This window comes from Empidonax traillii, unplaced genomic scaffold, assembly GCF_003031625.1.
Source record: "Empidonax traillii isolate 1590-97213 ecotype Southwest subspecies unplaced genomic scaffold, ASM303162v1 scaffold459:size589781, whole genome shotgun sequence".
Lineage (NCBI taxonomy): Eukaryota > Metazoa > Chordata > Aves > Passeriformes > Tyrannidae > Empidonax > Empidonax traillii.
In genome coordinates, this window is record NW_020955652.1 from 441293 (window position 1) to 458607 (window position 17315).

At 47.4% G+C, this 17315-nt stretch overlaps 1 protein-coding gene across 4 annotated transcripts in view; it reads right to left on the reverse strand.

Annotated features, from left to right (window-relative positions):
* Nucleotides 1–4146: 4146 nt before the first annotated feature.
* MORC2 (MORC family CW-type zinc finger 2) overlaps nucleotides 4147–17315 on the reverse strand; it is a 47151-nt gene continuing 33982 nt past the window's right edge. For all 4 annotated transcript variants that reach the window (XM_027895384.1, XM_027895383.1, XM_027895382.1 and 1 more), the window contains 14 exons: nucleotides 15270–15410; nucleotides 14684–14838; nucleotides 14432–14560; nucleotides 13054–13159; nucleotides 9768–9900; nucleotides 9385–9459; nucleotides 8898–9275; nucleotides 8361–8501; nucleotides 8211–8265; nucleotides 7299–7440; nucleotides 6796–6987; nucleotides 6607–6700; nucleotides 5327–5515; nucleotides 4147–4463 (listed from right to left, as the gene is read on the reverse strand). In XM_027895384.1, the coding sequence (XP_027751185.1) occupies nucleotides 4395–4463; nucleotides 5327–5515; nucleotides 6607–6700; nucleotides 6796–6987; nucleotides 7299–7440; nucleotides 8211–8265; nucleotides 8361–8501; nucleotides 8898–9275; nucleotides 9385–9459; nucleotides 9768–9900; nucleotides 13054–13159; nucleotides 14432–14560; nucleotides 14684–14838; nucleotides 15270–15410 (1999 nt within the window). In that variant the 3' untranslated portion in view covers nucleotides 4147–4394. The remainder of the gene's footprint in view (nucleotides 4464–5326; nucleotides 5516–6606; nucleotides 6701–6795; nucleotides 6988–7298; nucleotides 7441–8210; nucleotides 8266–8360; nucleotides 8502–8897; nucleotides 9276–9384; nucleotides 9460–9767; nucleotides 9901–13053; nucleotides 13160–14431; nucleotides 14561–14683; nucleotides 14839–15269; nucleotides 15411–17315) is intronic.

Genomic DNA, 17315 nt, shown 5'->3' on the forward strand with positions numbered 1-17315 from the left:
GGAGAGCTGGGCTGATTCCAAGGGGATGAGGTTCAACAAGGCCAAGTGCCGGGTCCTGCACTTTGGCCACAACACCCCCCTGCAGTGCTACAGGCTGGGGTCAGAGTGGCTGGAGAGCAGCCAGGCAGGAATGGAGGTGGGAGTTTGGATGGACAGGAAGCTGAACATGAGCCAGAGTGTGCCCAGGGGGCCAAGAAGGCCAATGGATCCTGGCCTGGCTCAGGAATGGTGTGGCAGCAGGAGCAGGGAAGGGATTCTTGGCCTGCACTCAGCGCTGGGGAGGCCACCCTGGAGTGCTGTGTCCAGCTCTGGGCCCCTCCGGTCAGGAAGGACATGGAGGGGCTGGAGCAGGGGCAGAGAAGAGCAACCAGGACTGGAGCACAAGTGCTGTGAGGAGAGGCTGAGGGAGCTGGGGTTGTTTAGTCTGGAGAAGAGGAGGCTCAGAGGAGACCTCATCACTCTCTGCAACTCCCTGAAAGAAGGTTGGGGCCAAGTGAGTATCGGTCTCTTGTCCCAGGCAACCAGCAACTGGAGAAGAGGGCGGTCAAGCTCTGCCAGGGGACGTCTAGGTTAGACATTAGGAAGAAGCTTTTTACAGAAAGGGTGATTGGGTGTTGGAATGGGCTGCGCAGGGTGGTGGAGTCACTGTCCTTGGAGGTTTTTAAGAAGAGACTGGATGTGGCACTTAGTGCCATGGTCTAGTTGACAAGGTGATGTTAGGTCAAAGGTTGGACTCAGTGTTCTCAGAGGTCTTTGCCATGCAGTCAAGGAGCATATTTTGGTTTGGTGGTGGTTTGTTATGGGTTTTTTTGGTGTTGTGTTTTTTTGTTTCTTTGTTTGTTTTTTGAACTATGGAAAAAGTCTTTAAAGAAATATTTTAGTGTACTATCCTGTGTAGACAAGACTGAAAAAGCAGTGGATGAGCATTTTGTTCCTTGATATACAACTGAGGAGTAGTGGCAGCATTTTTCTTTAAACAACAGCAAGTATCGAGAAACATGAAGCCACTGCTCAGGTATTTCCCCTAAGTTCCCAAATCATTAAACCACAGGCTCCTACAGTGCTTTACATCCCCCCTACCCTCTGCACATGATGTGAGGTGGCATAGAATAACCTGAGGGTCCTAGCCTTGCCTCTCCTGGCTACTGAAAAAATTACCTTGTCCTGGCTGGAACCAGGACAGCAGGCTTGGAGGAAGCCTGGAGGCAGTTCTCCTCAGCTTTGCTGATAGGAAAGGGAACACAAGGATAATTCAGGAGCTGCCCATCTGGTCCCACCCCACCCAGCAGGCACAGCCATTTTACGTCATGAATGACCAGAACTCTAAGACCATGAACACATGGAGATGCTGCTAAGAGGGATTTCAGGATTTGAAGGTACAATTAGATCAAAGCCCTTGGGTCTTGAAGACCAGAAAGACTTTTGGGCAAGGCAGTGGCAGGAGAGGAGGCTTGCATGTTCCCCATGACCCTGTTAAATGGCTGAAAGGCAGCAGCACCCAAAGCCCAGCTAGTCTCTGCTACGGACTGGAGGAATTGCTTGCAAGAAAAAAACCAGTTGATCCTTTTGCCATAAAATCAAACTCCAGATCTGATACTGGTGACATGAAATTTCAAGCCTCCACTTAAGGAACTGTAGCAGTACACAGTCCTATGAAGCTGTGCAAGCAGGACCACATCCAACAAACACACTGGGAGGCAGATCAACTGCCACGAGCTCAGGGTCTTTGTCTCATTCTGCAAGAGAGACTGGGTGAATCCACGTGTGCTGGAGGATCACTGACAGAGCCCTTGAATTACAGGTGGCACTTCAGCAAGGGAAGCAGCATGGACAACTATGATCCTGCTGTTAGGAGCCCCCCAGGGCTGTATGCTACAGCAGGCAAGGCACTGAGGCAAAGTTGGCTTGAAAAAACAGTCACAAGTCTCACAAATTCATGTTGAAAAACGTCTCTTTATTAACTACAACAATGTCCTCCTTAGTAATTCTGCTGTAAGAAACAGCTGGAAGTGAAGAGGAAGACTGAGTGAACAGCTGAGGTACTGACAGGCTTAACCACAGCACAGAGATGCAGTGCGGCAGAGAGGGTTCTCGATGGCAGCTGAAGCAGCCTTTGAAATGTGACAGGAACACCCCTGTTATGCCACAGAACACCACCCGCAGGAGAAGTGTGTGGTGCAGAGCTGTGGGACAACCTCCACTACTGATTCTAAGAGCTCTAGAAGAAAAGGCCCTGAACAACCTGGTAACAACTTTGGAATACACCGGGCTGGGAGTTGGCAATTTGGATCCCTGCTGGAGGCATTCTGATCCTATGGGTTTTAAAGGTGCTACTAAGAACTGATGTTACACACAGATCTGCTAAACAAGGTTACAAAAACAAAACCACGAAAAAGAGAAGGATTGCAGAGAAGGATTTCCAAGAAGAGTTTGAGAACAAAAAAGTTGTTTTATTGGCACTTAAAAATTCTCAGCTTGCTTTTCCTAGCAAAAAACCCTTGGAACAAGATCCAAAACATTAAATGCAATAAAAAACAAGAGTTAAAACTGGAAATGAGAAGTTACATAGAAGAGAGGGAAAAACCCACAGTAGCACTTTCCTAACAGGGGAGCAGAAGTAGAGAATCAAACTTGGGCTGGAAGCTCAAGAACTGTCTAAGAGCTGTTAGTCCCATTTTGGTGCCCCCTGAGCATCAGGGATTAAAGCTTGCATATAGCAGCTGCTCTGAACTGCCATTCAATGAAACTTGGTTCTCTAGAATGTCTGCTGGCTCCTGGGAAGGACAAAGATTTCTTCTTCCACCTTAATAAAAAATGCAGCTTCTCCAGAGATATTATTTTCATCAGAAGCATCAGTCTGTCACCACAACTAACAAACCTCCAGTATGTGTGAGGAAATGGACACCAGAGGAGCCTGCTCCTCCAGCTAAGGAACACTGCCTCTCTGTGATGGAAGGTGTACAGGGACAGGGAGATGCTCCTTACCTTTGTAAACTGTAGGATGTTGGGCCCAGATTCCAGAAGGAAGCAGTCGGTTTCACTATGCTGTGACAAGTACCTGGAATTCAGGTAATGAGCAAAAGCTTTCCCTCTCTCCTGTGGTTTGTAGAACTCAGGACATCTTCAGGACTACAAACAATTAGTGCTAATGATTTTCTGTGCAACAGACATTTAATCTGAAAGGGTTTTTGCAAAACATCTATTACACATCCAGATGTCAAGTGAACCCCAAAGGTCCACTCCACCTGACCCCTCAATGGTGGGCAGCTCTTGCTCACACCATGTGCCTCCAGGTGCCTAGCTGGCAGGAGACTCATTTCTGAGTGTGAGTCCACAGTCACCTTTGTCCTAGCAGGCCTGAGAACCTGCTGACTAGCTGGCAAACTCAGACTGAGTCCCCTTGGTCACAAGTGGCCTTCCAGGAGCTGACTGCAGCCAGAGGGCAAAGGACAGGTGTTTTCCTTGCTGCTGGCACTGGGCCAGATGCCACTCAGTGGTGTAGGGCTCTGAAGGCTCCAGATTCTAGCACCTTAATAATAAAATTACCCGGAAGTGCAAGTTGACCAAAGCACACATCTGAGGAGGTGACAACAGAAAGGGGTCACTTTATTGTCAGGTGGTTGAGTTCTGATGTTGCAATTATGTCTCAAAGAAACAGCAGCAGCAGTGTGTGATAAGGAGACTGCAAGCAGAGAACCCGAACTCCAGTGTTCTCCCTTTGACGCTCACAGCCCACGGTGATGGCCCAGGAGGCCATCCTCTCCTCAGTCTCCTGGCTGTTAGCATGGTGGCAGTTCCACCAGCTTATGGTGACCTCCTGTTCAGGAATGTGCCAGCACCAATCCCCCCCGATCTACTGAGGTTCTATTACCTCCACTCATGCTCATACAGGGACATCTCCTTTCAACTGCTCAAATTCATGGCTTGGCTTTCTCTACCTCACGTTGAATATCTTCCACATCTAAGTCCTGACCTTCTCTGCCAGAACTCGAGGTTTATTTTTTAGTTGCTGCCAGGTTCTTACTGCAGGCAACCTCCTAGGCAGGATGCTCTGGGCTCCCAGGTTTAGATGCAAGAAGGGTACTCACACTTTCACATTGTTAAAAACACGCAGCAACCCACCCATCGTATCAGGCACAGTTCCCATTTCTTTTAAAAATAAATATTTATCAACAAAAGAAAGAGATTCAGAGAAGTACAACGTCGAAAATTTTCCTGCCAACAGCACAAATGCTTTTCATGTACAGTCATAGAAACAAGTTGCACACCAACAGGAGCACTGCTTAAAAACCCTCTTCTGTCATCAGCTGCCCAGGCCCCTCCTGCAGGAATCCACATCTCCCACTACAGCAGCCAGCTCCTCTGCACTTCTTCAGGACTCATACTGGGGCTGCTCAGTCTCCTTTCATGATCAAGTCCTCAATATATGCATCCAGTTCATCATCTGTATTAATATCAATGTCCTGAAACAAGAAATACCAGTGAGAAGAGAATCTTGAAGAAGAGTGCAAGAATGAAGAAGCCAGAGCAGCTCAGCAACCTGTGGTCTACTCAGCCTCTAGGCTGCAACCTCCAGCACCCATCAGCTGCTGACAGCTGTGGTGACAGCATCCCCAGCTTTCCCTGTCAGCGCCTGACAGACAACATCTGGAAACCTGTCAGCACCTGAGGCTCAAACAAAGTACTTAAGTGATGGATTTACTGTGCGGATCTGGGGTTTGGTTGGGATTTTTTAGCTGTAACACATTTTCGTAACAGGGAACAACTGCTTCCAGCAGTAGTTTCTCCATTGGTTGATCCTAATTTTATTTAAGTAGTTTTATAACTTAAAGATTATTTATTTAAGGGTTTTACTTAAATATATATTTTCTATTTTAATTAAATATTTAATAGTATAATTAATAAATTGGTTTCGCCATAAGATTTTTTTACACCATTTGTTTAAAAGTTTGTGTTCCTCTAAGGGGTTCAGAATCTGCCCAAGAATGTGGCAAAAATTCCCTGCAGAGCACTGCCTATGCCTGGGAAAATTTTGCAGCAGAATGCAGAGAACAAACAGAACTTGTGCAGTATGTACGTGCCATGACAAATCATCCTGTGAGAATTAACACTCAGTGGGATCCCCAAGGGCCTGGATCCCAAGAGTGGGCAGGGACAGCAGCTGTGCATTTGTCTGCTCCTGATGGGCTGAGTCTATGTTGCTCCCAACTGAGGAAGGAGCTGGAGCCCAGTAAGATGCTGGACTGAAACACCTGGAATGCCCAGAGGGCCTGGGCCAGGTGGCTACTCTGGGGCAGCTCAGGGTTTGCCTCTCTTCCTCACCCACCTCCTGCACTTTCTGTAGAAGGGCCATGATGTTAGTCCTCAGTTTCTGTAGTTTCTCCTCTGTTTCCCTCAGCTTCCTCTCTGAGTTCCGGAGGTTTTCCTCACAGGCTTTGGCCCGGGCATCGGCGCGTGTCTGATATGAATTGCACAGGTTCTGCAGACCCACCTCATACTGCTTGAAATATTCTTTCTGCAGTAGACAAAACACAATAGATGACATGTTAAGAGAAAGCACCGAGCATCACAAAAACAGCAGCGCTCACAGGCTTGTAGAAGAACCAAACCCTCCCCACAGCACATCTCTGCACACCCTGCTCAAGCTCACATTTATATCTGATTTTGCCTATTGCAGTCAGCATGAAACTCACAGGAATTTTCACATTCTTCCAGTATCAGGACTGCCCCCAAAGCTGCCTGAATTTTGATTAAGGGTGTTACTGAGTTTCAAAAAGCCTGAAATCACAGGCATGCTGCAGCAAGACTTGACAGCCCCTGTACACTGTGAGTCTCCTTGGTACAGATCACCCAGACAACACAGCCTGTCACTGGTAAGTAGGAACACCTGCACTCGCCAAACACCCCAGACATGACCAAGGTGCCCTGTGGAAGCAGTGGGTGTGGTAACTCCAGCAGATGGCTGAGTCAACAGAGAGAAGAGGAGGAGATGAGAGAAACTGCCAATACACACACTATGAGCATGGGAGTGCCAAACAGCACTGGCCCTGGTCATCTGCAGGTGGTTTTTGCCATGTACAGGTGCCTCCTGGAAAGGTCTCCCTTGCTGGTATGTCAGAGAAGGGAGAAGTCAGAGAGGCCAGTTCCCTTGCTCTGCATTCCAGCCAGCTGGATCTCCCAGCACCAGCTCACAGACACTGGTGGAAGCTCAGCCCCACCTGTACTCAGATAAATGGAGGCCACGTTCTCTTCCAATTTTAAGATTACCTCCACCTAAGTTATAAGGCTGGGAGCAAAAACTACAGATGTGTCTACATCCTGCTTCTACAAACCTCTAACCTGGCATCTCTATTTTAACAGCATTCTAGTTTAACAGCATTCCCACATAGTTGTATGGTAACTAGAAATTTCCTCAGACAACTGTCACAAGACTCAGAGCATCTCTCAGAGCTCTCATTCTTTTCCTCAGCTATGTCAGTCTGCCGAGGATCCAAAATCACCTTTTCAAGAGTGTGCTCTTGCATCAACAGTATGCACATTTGCCATAAGAAGGGAATATCTATGGGAAAACCCCAAAACTTACTTTTCTAGAAGTAGTGGACTTACCAGGGGAAATGCCAACAAGCCTTCCGAGCTCATGGAACTCAGCTCGTTCTTGGAGATTGGAAAATTTGGAGGCAAGAAGTACCGCAAGCAATTCCTGTGCAGGAAAGAAAAACATAAAGCCAGAGCTGGGAGTTTAACAAGCTGAAGCAATCAGACTGCAGAGCTCCCAAGTGCCTGCAGTGAACCCACCGAAGGATTTGGACTAGAAGGTCAACTGTTTCTTGGCTGCTGCTGGGACCAGTGGTGTCAGGCTCAATTCTGACGCAGTCTGAGGTAGAGGGTTCAGCTACAACCACCTCTTCTTCTTGCTGTGTGTCTGGAGCCTGGTACTCAGGAGAGGGAGGCTTCATCAGCCTCACATCCTCACTGCCCTTCTCTACCCTGAGAAAAAGTATTAAGGAAACATCAGGAATCTTTTTCTACACTGGACATACCTGAAACACCATTAACAGTTTAATCAGAGCCTGTACCCAAGTGTCACTCAGACCTCTAGACACACAACAGCTGCCTCCACAGCATGACTGATGAAGTCTATCATGCCCATTCATTACGAAGCCACTGGACAGTCCTGAGCTCACATGCTCCCTGACATGACAGCAACATATTTGTCTTCAGCATCTATGGCAGTAAAGCATCCCCTTCTTTCCGAAAGCAAAACAAGCCTCCAAAATCCAGTAGCTTGAGATAGTTACCAGCGATCCCGTGGTGTGGTATCTGTAGGGACATAATCAAACTTCACCTTCCACCGGATCGCATGTCTGCCCCTTTCCACAGCTGTGACACGGCCCGTGAACCACTCCTTGTTCACACGCACCTCCACGTGCAGCCCCTTATCTGCGAGGAGGAAGCAAAGGTGTTTGCAAACCTTTGGCTGCTGGAAAGCACATTCTGCAGGAGCTCTTGAGATTCAAGCACCTCGGGGGGAGCACACTTGAACTGATGACAACGCCTTCAAACAGTACAGACACTATCAAAACACAATGGGCACACAGCTCAGCTCTTGTTGAGAAACACTAAGATGCACGAGAATGAGCTGGCTTTCCAGACAGGTTTCGCCTGTACCCCAGGCTGTTTAACATGGGCTTTCCAGGCTCCTGAAGGCCTCTAGGACAACTTGCCACATGTTCCTAGTTTCCAGACAGCTCCTTAGAAGCATGCTGAAGAGATGCCCTTCTCTGTCAGAATGTGCAGTACCACACTGGCTACCACCTTTTTTGGGGTGTCCCAGCCCCTCTTCTCTCATAGCAGTGCAGCAGGCCTGGATACAGTTCTGACCACTTGCCAGCTGGAATGGCTCCATGATCCACCAGGAAGGGTAAATGTGTTATCAGTTACACCCCACAGCCCAGTCCCACACCTGTCAGTGTGATGCAGCCCTCGATCACAGACCCTCCCATGCCACAGTTGCCTCTGGTGTAATCAAGGGGTTCCCAGCCAAAATGTTTCACGCAAGTTAGAGTCATCTTGGGGTTTAGGACTCAAATTTACACTATTTCTTATTCAAAAAGCTCATTACTGAAATCACACGTTTTACTGATGAGTCTAGTTCTGCAAGTTCTTTTCTATGCCAGATACCTGCAGCAGCCCAATGGCTCATTTCTCACCTTTCTGAGCTTTCTTCAGTTCCACCAGCTCTTCCTCTCCAGCACTGTCTGTTAGCTGGGAGCAGAGAGAGGGCTCACATTAGCTGCCTCCCACCAAGATTAGAAACGCCAGACAAAAACCTTCTGCTGGGGAAACCAGCATACTCTCACCTCCACTACCACTTCATTGGAATCCTTCTCTTCTTTCACTGCCACAAATTTTCCTCGTTTTGTCCTCTCCTTTTTGTGCTCCCCCTCCTCTTCAGACCCATTCTCTGGGATGTTCAAGGTCCTCTTCCGAGTGCTGGAAGCCTGTAGGAAGCAAACAAGCTCTAGCTGTCAATTTCAGCCTGCTATCCACCAAAAACCTTCTTTTCAGCAAAGTTAAAAAAAAGAGAAAAAATGCCCAACATCCAGTTTGGAAGTTAATCAGATTTTCTGAAAGATTTTAGAGGTGCTACGTGATCATGCCAATGCTCACCCCACCACTTCAAATTCTTTTTTTTTCTAAAGAAAATCCAATCTGGTCTAACAAGAGAGATGAAACAAGTCTTCTTGAGGGGCGTAAATGGCACCCTAACCCAAGTGTAAAGTAAAAGTTCCCTTGTCTTGTGCAGGGCCCACAGCACACATCACATGGGACAGAGCAGACAGGCTGAGCTGGGCAGTGGGTGAGGAGCTGAGGGGTTTTATCCTGTTGACTCTCACCTGTGAGCATTTGCCAGAGGCAGATTTCTTTACTGCTGGCACCTTGGCAGCTTTTGGACTGGATGTCTCACGCGGGCTTTTAGGGCTCTGCAGGCCAGCAGAGAGAGACTTCATGGCTGTACCTGGTTTGGCAAGAGTTTTTAAAGTGCTGTTAGACTTCCCAGATGTCACAGTGTTCTGGTGTGTCCTCGAAGTGCTAGCCTCCTCTGTGAAGAGCATGCTGGCCAGCTTGGAAGTGCTGGTATTCGGACGATCTGAAGAGCTCTTTTTCAGCTGACTGCTGAACTTGGGAGGAGGTGAAGATCCTGGTGGTCTGCTGGGAGCATTCTTGATTATATCAGGCAAAGGAGGAGATCGTGGGCGCTGAGTTCGAGTGTGCTGAAACACATGTGGATACAGAGAGAGGAAGGGGGACAGTGAGGAACTGCTGTTCAGAACAGCTAAGGAAGCACGAAAGAGTAAAAGCCTACAGCAGTATGCCATTTACCTCTCCTGAAGGTCGTGCAGTCACTTCTAGAGGCAGTTTCTTCAAGTCAGCTTGAGATCGAATAGGAGTGGTTTTCTATTTTAAAAAAATAAATTGGAAAGGTCATCTTAACAAGCTGCCAGGGGGTGCCTGAACCCAGCCCAACAGTCTTCCAGGTTAAAGACAACAATTACAAGAAAGTGTGTTCTATGTCCTTCAAGAGACTTCCCTTCAGATGCCACTCCTGTTTTCCCATCAGAAAATGAAATGCAAGCTTAGATGCTTGTTTTCTGTTATTAAAACAAACCCTGACCCATGAAGGAGAAAAGGTGGCATCAGACTCACAAGCATCTCTAGGAGGTCTCTCAAACCTGCTCTGCTTAGCTGGAGACCTCCAGACTCACCTGCAGAGCTTCCAGTTTTTCCTGCTGCTGGCGGATTTTCTCTGACAGTTGTTTCTGCTTTTCTTCATGTGATTTTGAGTCTTTCTTCAGAGTTCCCAGTGGTACTTTCTGCTTCTGCTCTGCAGCCTCACATCTAGCATGGAGGGAAGGCAAGATAAGATCAGCAAGGACAGCAGAATCAGTGCCATGCTCACGCAGGATTGCCCCAACATCTCATCCCAAATGCAGCAGGAAAACCACTTTCCTTTCTGCAGTAGCCACAATCTCAAAAGCAGTGGTTTTCTTCTTGAGAAACAGATATGATTTAAGGAGCAAAGGTATAGCTGCCTCATGTAAAGGACACCACTGCACTTGTTGCTGGAAAGTACATGAGAGCCTACTCAATCCAAAAATGTTCTGGAGTTATTTATTCTCCCCGAGTAAGACTGCTGAGATCCCTTCTGAAGCTGAAATGACCAGAAGATTGTATCACCTGTGTCAAGTGTCTCACCTACCCTTTCCCAGCTCCCTGCATGGGGAACATGGGATGGCACAGCATGCTCTGCAGAGGTAGTCAGGTTCGCTACAAAAAACATCCATCTCAGTGAAATGCAGCCAAACCCTCCACCCACTGAATTTTCATGGTATTGTAAATACAAAATTTAAATTCTTTCATGAGTAAACTAAGTTCCTGGTAGGTCACATGACAAAAACCCTGTCTACAGATGGAAGAGCACAAAGGCAGGTGGGGGGACCTGAATAACGCCCTTCCATGGCTACTCCCTAGCCATCCCAGGAGCCACCAGCCCATCTAGGACCCATTTCCACAAGCCCAGCAGCCCAAGGCAGTTTAAGGGGATGTAAATAGGGTTTTCTGGGAACTGGAGAATGCAAATCTGTTCAGCAGAACATATACCTCATTTGGGCTACTGCCAGGGCTGTCCCAGAGCAGCCTCAGCCCCAGTGTCCAATCAGTGGGAGCAGCCCTCTGTAACATCTTCTGGACCAATGGGAGGCACCAAAAGCAGGGAAAGAAGGACTGAGATGATTTGGGGAAGAATAAACATGGGAAAACAAAGAAATAATAGGCTGAAAAGGACCAGTTGTCTGGTCAGTGCACCTCTGTAACCTTACGTCTCCTCTTTTCCTAGGTGAGGGGTTCCATTCCACACATGCACTTGTGCAAGTGCCAGCAGCTGGAGTGGGACCATTGGTTGCAGGGGCCCATGTGTCTGAGTGCCACCATCTGCAGTGACTACTGGCATGTGCATGAACATGAGTCTCAGCAAATGCTGGGACAGAGGAGCCAGCCAGGAGGTGACTTGGGAGCAGGGGGAGGGGGTGTCTAAGGGTGACCTGCCAGAGCTGACTACCAAAGGGACCAGGGAGTCCTGCCTGATAAAGATGGGTATGGGGGTGTAGGCAGAGCTGTGGGTGTCTCTAGGCAAGAAGCAACTGGGAAGAGCAAAGATCTCCACCTGATCAGGATGGAAAGATGCTCAAGGCGAGACACTGGGAGATTTGTAGTGCGTATGTTATGTGTAACCACAGGAGGTCTGTACCCCTCACTCCCTGGAACTGCAGGCTGTAGGGCCCATCTATGCCAGTGCAAGTAACCGGAGAGACAGGGGCCAGATACGGATATGAGTATTTCCACTAGCGGTCCTTCATCATGACCAACCAAAAGGGAAAAGGATGAGGCTGCTAGTGCAGTCTGTGTGAGTGCTGAGTGTGCTGATCTGCGGGGCTGGACATAAATGGTCTGTATGTTTGTGTGTGTGTCTACCAGCAACACCTTCCCAGCTTTGCTACTGCTTCTACCCGAAAGGCTGGATATGCGGCAGCTCCTCTTCAGGCTCCAGGCTCAGCCCTACCCCAGAAGTTTGGCCAGAAACAACCTCAGCACAGCCACACTCCTCAGAGCTCCACAGCAGGACACACACATGGAGAAACAGGGAAGTCAGAATAAGTATTCTTCCAATGGCTGGTGCCAAGAGGAAGTAGTCAGAAAATCAGTACTTTCAAATAGAAACATCAACACTCTGTAGCCTTTTCAGCCACAGATGTTAAAATTTTTATTCCACTTAAAAGTTACCATCTGGATTCATCCCCTTTGTCATTAAGCCCTGAGCAAAGGCACCTGAATTTCAGCAGAGCAACTTCCCTCCTTACACAACACAGTCAAGAATCGGCTTCCAGCCGTGTTGCTCTCCAAAGAGGAACAGCCTGGAGCAATCATTTTCCTCACTCAAATAAATTACTAGTTTCTACCTATATTTTATAACTGTAAAACACATTGCTGGGAAGTGCTGCTCCCTCAAGCATGCAAAATGTCCCCCCTGGGCCCACCTCAACCCAGTGGAGTTGCTGCAGTTTGGTGTCTGATGGGTGGGAGCTGAAGGAGCAATAAAGATCACTGCAAAGCCCTGCTGAAGATGCGTCACTCCCTGCCTGCACCATGACAATTCTTCAACTGCCATCTATGCTGCCCACGGCAAAATTAACATGATCTAAGGCTACAGTAGTATTTCCAGTGCCAATGCAGAAAAGCCACAAAGGATCCAAATTTCACCAAATCATTGGCTGAGGCTGGAGGCATCTCTGAGGTCCTTCTGGTCCCACCCCCTGCTCAGGCAGGGCCACTCAGAGCCAAGGGCCCAGGACCATGTCCTGGAATATCTCCAAGGATGGAGAGTGCACACCTTCCCTGGGCAACCTGGGCCAGGGCTTGGTCACCCTCACAGGGAAAAAAGTGACATGCAGAGGGACCCTCCTGTGTTCTGGTTTGTGCCCATGGCCCTGCTGCTGGGCACCACTGGAAGAGCCAGGCTCTGTCATCTTTGCAGCCTGCCTTCAGGTGTTTGTGTACATTGATGAGAGCCCCCTGAGCATGCTCAGCTACAGGATGGACAGCACACACTGCTGCTGGGCTTGTTTCTCCTCAGGGACAGGACTTTGCATTCTCCCGGTTGAACCTCAGGAGGTTCCTGTTGGCCCATTTCTCCAGCCTCTGCAGGTCTCTCTGCATGAATTCATGACCCTCTGGTTTTTGAGCTGCTCCTCCCAGTTTGGTGTCATCTGTCACTTGCCAAGGGTGCCCTCTGCAATTTGCACATCCCACAAATGTCCACCAACATTCAGCTCTACATGTCACCACTGCTTTTTCACAGGCTATGAGCACAGTTTAAAGGTACCAAATTACTGCCAGTCCCTCCAACTGTTCTCAAAGACCAGACGACCAGAAAAAAGCTCCAAATGTAAAGGCAAGACACACTGCAGAAAAGTCCTAATATGAACTGATTCTTACCTGTCTTGTTCAGGATCAGGGTTCATGGAGCATACCCAGCTATCAGGGTAGTTCTTCTCCACAGAGCTCAGCTGGAATGGGAGAGTCCGCCACTTCAGACATACATCTGTCACACAGACACTTTGCAAATTAGAAATACACGGCCTGACACACAATATCATTTTTTCCCACAGCCCATTTAAAGCCCAAGGACCACACCAAAGTGTATGCAAAAGTAAGATTAGTGGCCAAAAAACAAGCGAGACAGTCACAGGATACACTGAGTCAATTCTTGCTTCATGCTCACAAAATGCTTGGATAAAACCCTCAAAGACATCCCTAACAAGAACACAATGAAGCCTGGCATCAACCGATACCACAGGACCTCACGCTCCTGCTACAACAATGGGACGTATAAATCAGTCAGAACAGCCAGTCCTGACATCATGGCTCAGCCCAGCAGTCAGGCTGTCTTGTACTGATACCAACACAAGTCAGAGACGTATCCACTAAAAAAAAATAAAATTACAATAATTATTACATTTTTGATGAACCAGGAACACAGATTTGGCTTTGAGAGTATTGCTGGCCTACCAGGAAACCAACAGCTTCACAAAATCAAATTTTGCCAGGAAAATCCAAATGTCCTTAAATCAAGCTCTGCAAGGATGTCAACAAGGGAGGACAAGAAGAATGAGAGTAAAGCCTCTCCTCTTTGGGAGCAACTTCAAAACGCTTGAGAAAACCATCAAAGCAGAAGAACCTAACAAAATAATTCCACAAGAATGGCCTCCTATTCCTTTCTTACATCCTCATCCCCAAGTCCTGGGGAGAAAATAAGGAAGTTTGGTATCCCTCTACCAGGAAGCAAAGTGAGAATGTTAAGCTCCCCCTAACCCTAGCAAGGCCTTAGCCAGAGCTGTTTAGAGGTGCAAAGATGAGAAGTTGCATTAAGTTCCAAGGAAACTGTAAAATGTTCCCTTTGTGCTCACACACAGTACTGATCAGCAGGTCAGTGCATCAGGGTACAAATTACTTGGCTACTTCCCACTGCCTACACGGAAGTTTCAGATTTTATTTTGCTGCTGGGATGAGTGGCTTTGACCAGTTCCAGTTCGTAAGACATTTTTGAGCCCACTCTCAACACTGCTACTGGCCACACCTGCCCCCTTCTGTCAGGGGATCTGAAGAACATCACAGTTAGTGAACTGTGCAGGAAAAGGAGCCTTATGCCAGGATGTCACAGCGTACCATCGTGTGCAGACAGAGGTAACTCACAGAGAAGATAAGCTCTAAGAGGGGATACCGAAAATGAAGCCCATCCCCAATGAAGCTGCTCCCCAACTGCAGCCAGGAGTGCCCCTCCTTCCCCAGGGAGGAGCAGCCAGATCAGACGCACCGCACTGAATCGTGGTGGGGATCTCCATGGCTCTCCGGCGCTTGTAGCGCAGTTCACTAGACGGAGGCTGGTTCCAGTTTGCTGATAAATAACCAAACTCATCCCAGAACTTGATGATACCTCTCTGGGCTGGAAAACAAACCACATTTTGCTCATTATGGAGCCATTATCACCAAGTCACCACCTGCACTCTTGGCTGCCCTACAGCCAAGTTTCTCCTTCCACCCCCTAGTAATCATGAAGCTTCATTACCTATAGCAACATCCTTCCAATACTGAGCCAAATGCTCTCCCATGGCCTTCAGCAAGTGTCGATACTCCTTGGCATCAGCAAAATCTTGTTTATTATGGGTTGGTTCCAGAACCAAATAGGGCACATCGACCACACCTACCACCCCTCCACATGCCCTAGAAGAGGAACACACAGTCACAAACATTAAGCTGCCAAGTTTGCAATCTGAGCCATCATACAAAAAGTAAGATGGACTCAAATATATGTATTTGCTGTCAAGACCCATTGTCCCTGTCCCTAGAATGAGGCACTATTGCTATCAGCACTCATCAGTGCCACGTGCCAGCATTGAACCCAAGCACCTTATACTGCTGCAGAGATGACTAAAATCCATGTAAAGAACGTGATATGGAGAAACCAGGGAAATATTAAGCAGTATTAAACATAATTTATTTATCAGAATGCAAACTGAAGGCTGACAAAATGAGCAAGCCTCATGCTCGTGAAGAATGATTAATGTAGAACAAGATTATTGCACAACCTAAGTTAGATGTAGAAATGTGTCAGGCTTAAGCGAAAAAACTGCAGAAAAATCTGCAAGACTCACATGCCGCCCTCCAGCTGCGGGCCCACTTTCTCGTACATCTTGATCAGCCGACTACAGTTATAAATGAACATGCCGTCCAGGTCACGCTGCTCAATGTTCACCCCAAAGATAAAATTCAGCTCTTTGGGTTCCTTCAGTGCCCTGTGAGGGAATGAAACAGAGCCTGAGAGATGATGAAAATAAAGCATATTATATACTGGTGTTAGAGAGAGGGTATGGAAATCTGGCATCCTTGAGCATTAAATTAATCCTGTAACCTCCTATTTCTGAAAAATACAAAGCATTTGTTGAATGGGCATTACAACTGAACATGAACAAAATACAAAAACTTTGCAATACAGATACTAAATTTAGGATGGACAGGTAATTATTCATTTCATTGGGTTTTCTCCTTCAGAACAGATTCTGGACTTTACTTCAGATGTGCTTTTCAAAAAATGATAGTGAACTAGTTTTATGAGAGTGTTGTTTGGTACAGACTGATCCTTTCCAATGCTGCTTTGGTTTGTATTTTCCAGATGCAGATCCCTATCTAGATAAAGCATGAAATTCAGATTTTAATACAAAACTATAGCCTTGATTTTCAGATTCTGGAAAGTTCACCTAATTCCAAGTTTTGCAAGGCTGTTCCTTAAACTGTAAAGCTGGAGGATACAACACACAGCCCAAACAGACTTTGCTTTACTTTCATGCCAGGATATCAATTTGCACGATTTCTCCTTTAGCTATGCAGCAGATGGCTCCAACAAAACTTGGTCTCAAGTATGTTTGTGAGCACATAGGGATTTCCAAATCTGAACCTCTAGTTACCAGGAATTCTGTCTCCAGTGAGGCAGAAAGCCTCGAGATTGATTTCTTTGTGCTATCATCATCATGGCTGGGCTTCGCGAACGAAGATTTGAGAAGGGCTCTACCCACGCTCGCTACAAGCGCGCTGATGGCTAAAAAGGCCAATGCGAGATAGACAAGTCCAGTTGCAGAAGGTACAGCAGAAAGACTCCCCAGGTGATATCGATGAGACGCAATTCTTTCTGTGTTGTCTTTGTGCTATAAATCAAACAAAATCCCTTTGTCTCACAAACAGAACTACTGCTCTTTAACAGACTAAATTAATCAGCTTCCACAGTTTCCCTGAAATCCACACTGAGGATTTTTCATAAAGAGGATCCTCAGTTTCAGGCTGAAAGTATCCTCAAACGCAAGGTCTACACCTTGCAATTACTACAGTGCAGAGCCTATATCACAGTCCTGCCCACTTCTCTCAGTTTTGACCTCACTTATATCCCCCTTTCATCCCCATAAAGTTCTTAGCACTTATGTGCTTTATCCTACTTAGAAATTTGACTTCTGTTTTACTAGTTAGTTGAAGATAGTGGAATTCTTTAAAATGTTCTGCTGACTGTCTACTAATATCAGATATTAGGAGGACCTGAGCTGTGCATGCACAAACCGCGCACTGTGATCACCTGCAGATATGAGATCTGTCTTAACGGTGAAACACCTCAAAATCATAGAATCAGCCAGGTTGGAAAGGACCTCTGAGATCATCAAGTCCAATCCTTGATCCACTACCACCACTGTTACTAGACTATGGCACTGATGCCACATCCAGTCTCTTCTTAAAAACCTCCAAGGACAGAGAATCCACCCCCTCCCTGGGCAGCCCATTCCAGTGCCTGATTACCCTCTCTGGATAGAATTTCTTCCTGATATCTAACCTAAACCTCCCCTGGCAGAGCTAAAGACCATGCCCTCTTGTCTTACTGAGAGCTGCCTGGGAAAAGAGACCAACCCCCACCTGGCTACAACCTCCTGTCAGGGAGTTGCAGAGAGTGATGAGGTCTCCTCTGAGCCTCCTCTTCTCCAGACTAAACAACCTCAGCTCCCTCAGCCTCTCCTCACAGCACTTGTGCTCCAGTCCTGGTTGCTCTTCTCTGCCCCTGCTCCAGCCCCTCCATGTCCTTCCTGACCGGAGGGGCCCAGAGCTGGACACAGCACTCCAGGGTGGCCTCCCCAGTGCTGAGTGCAGGCCAAGAATCACTTCCC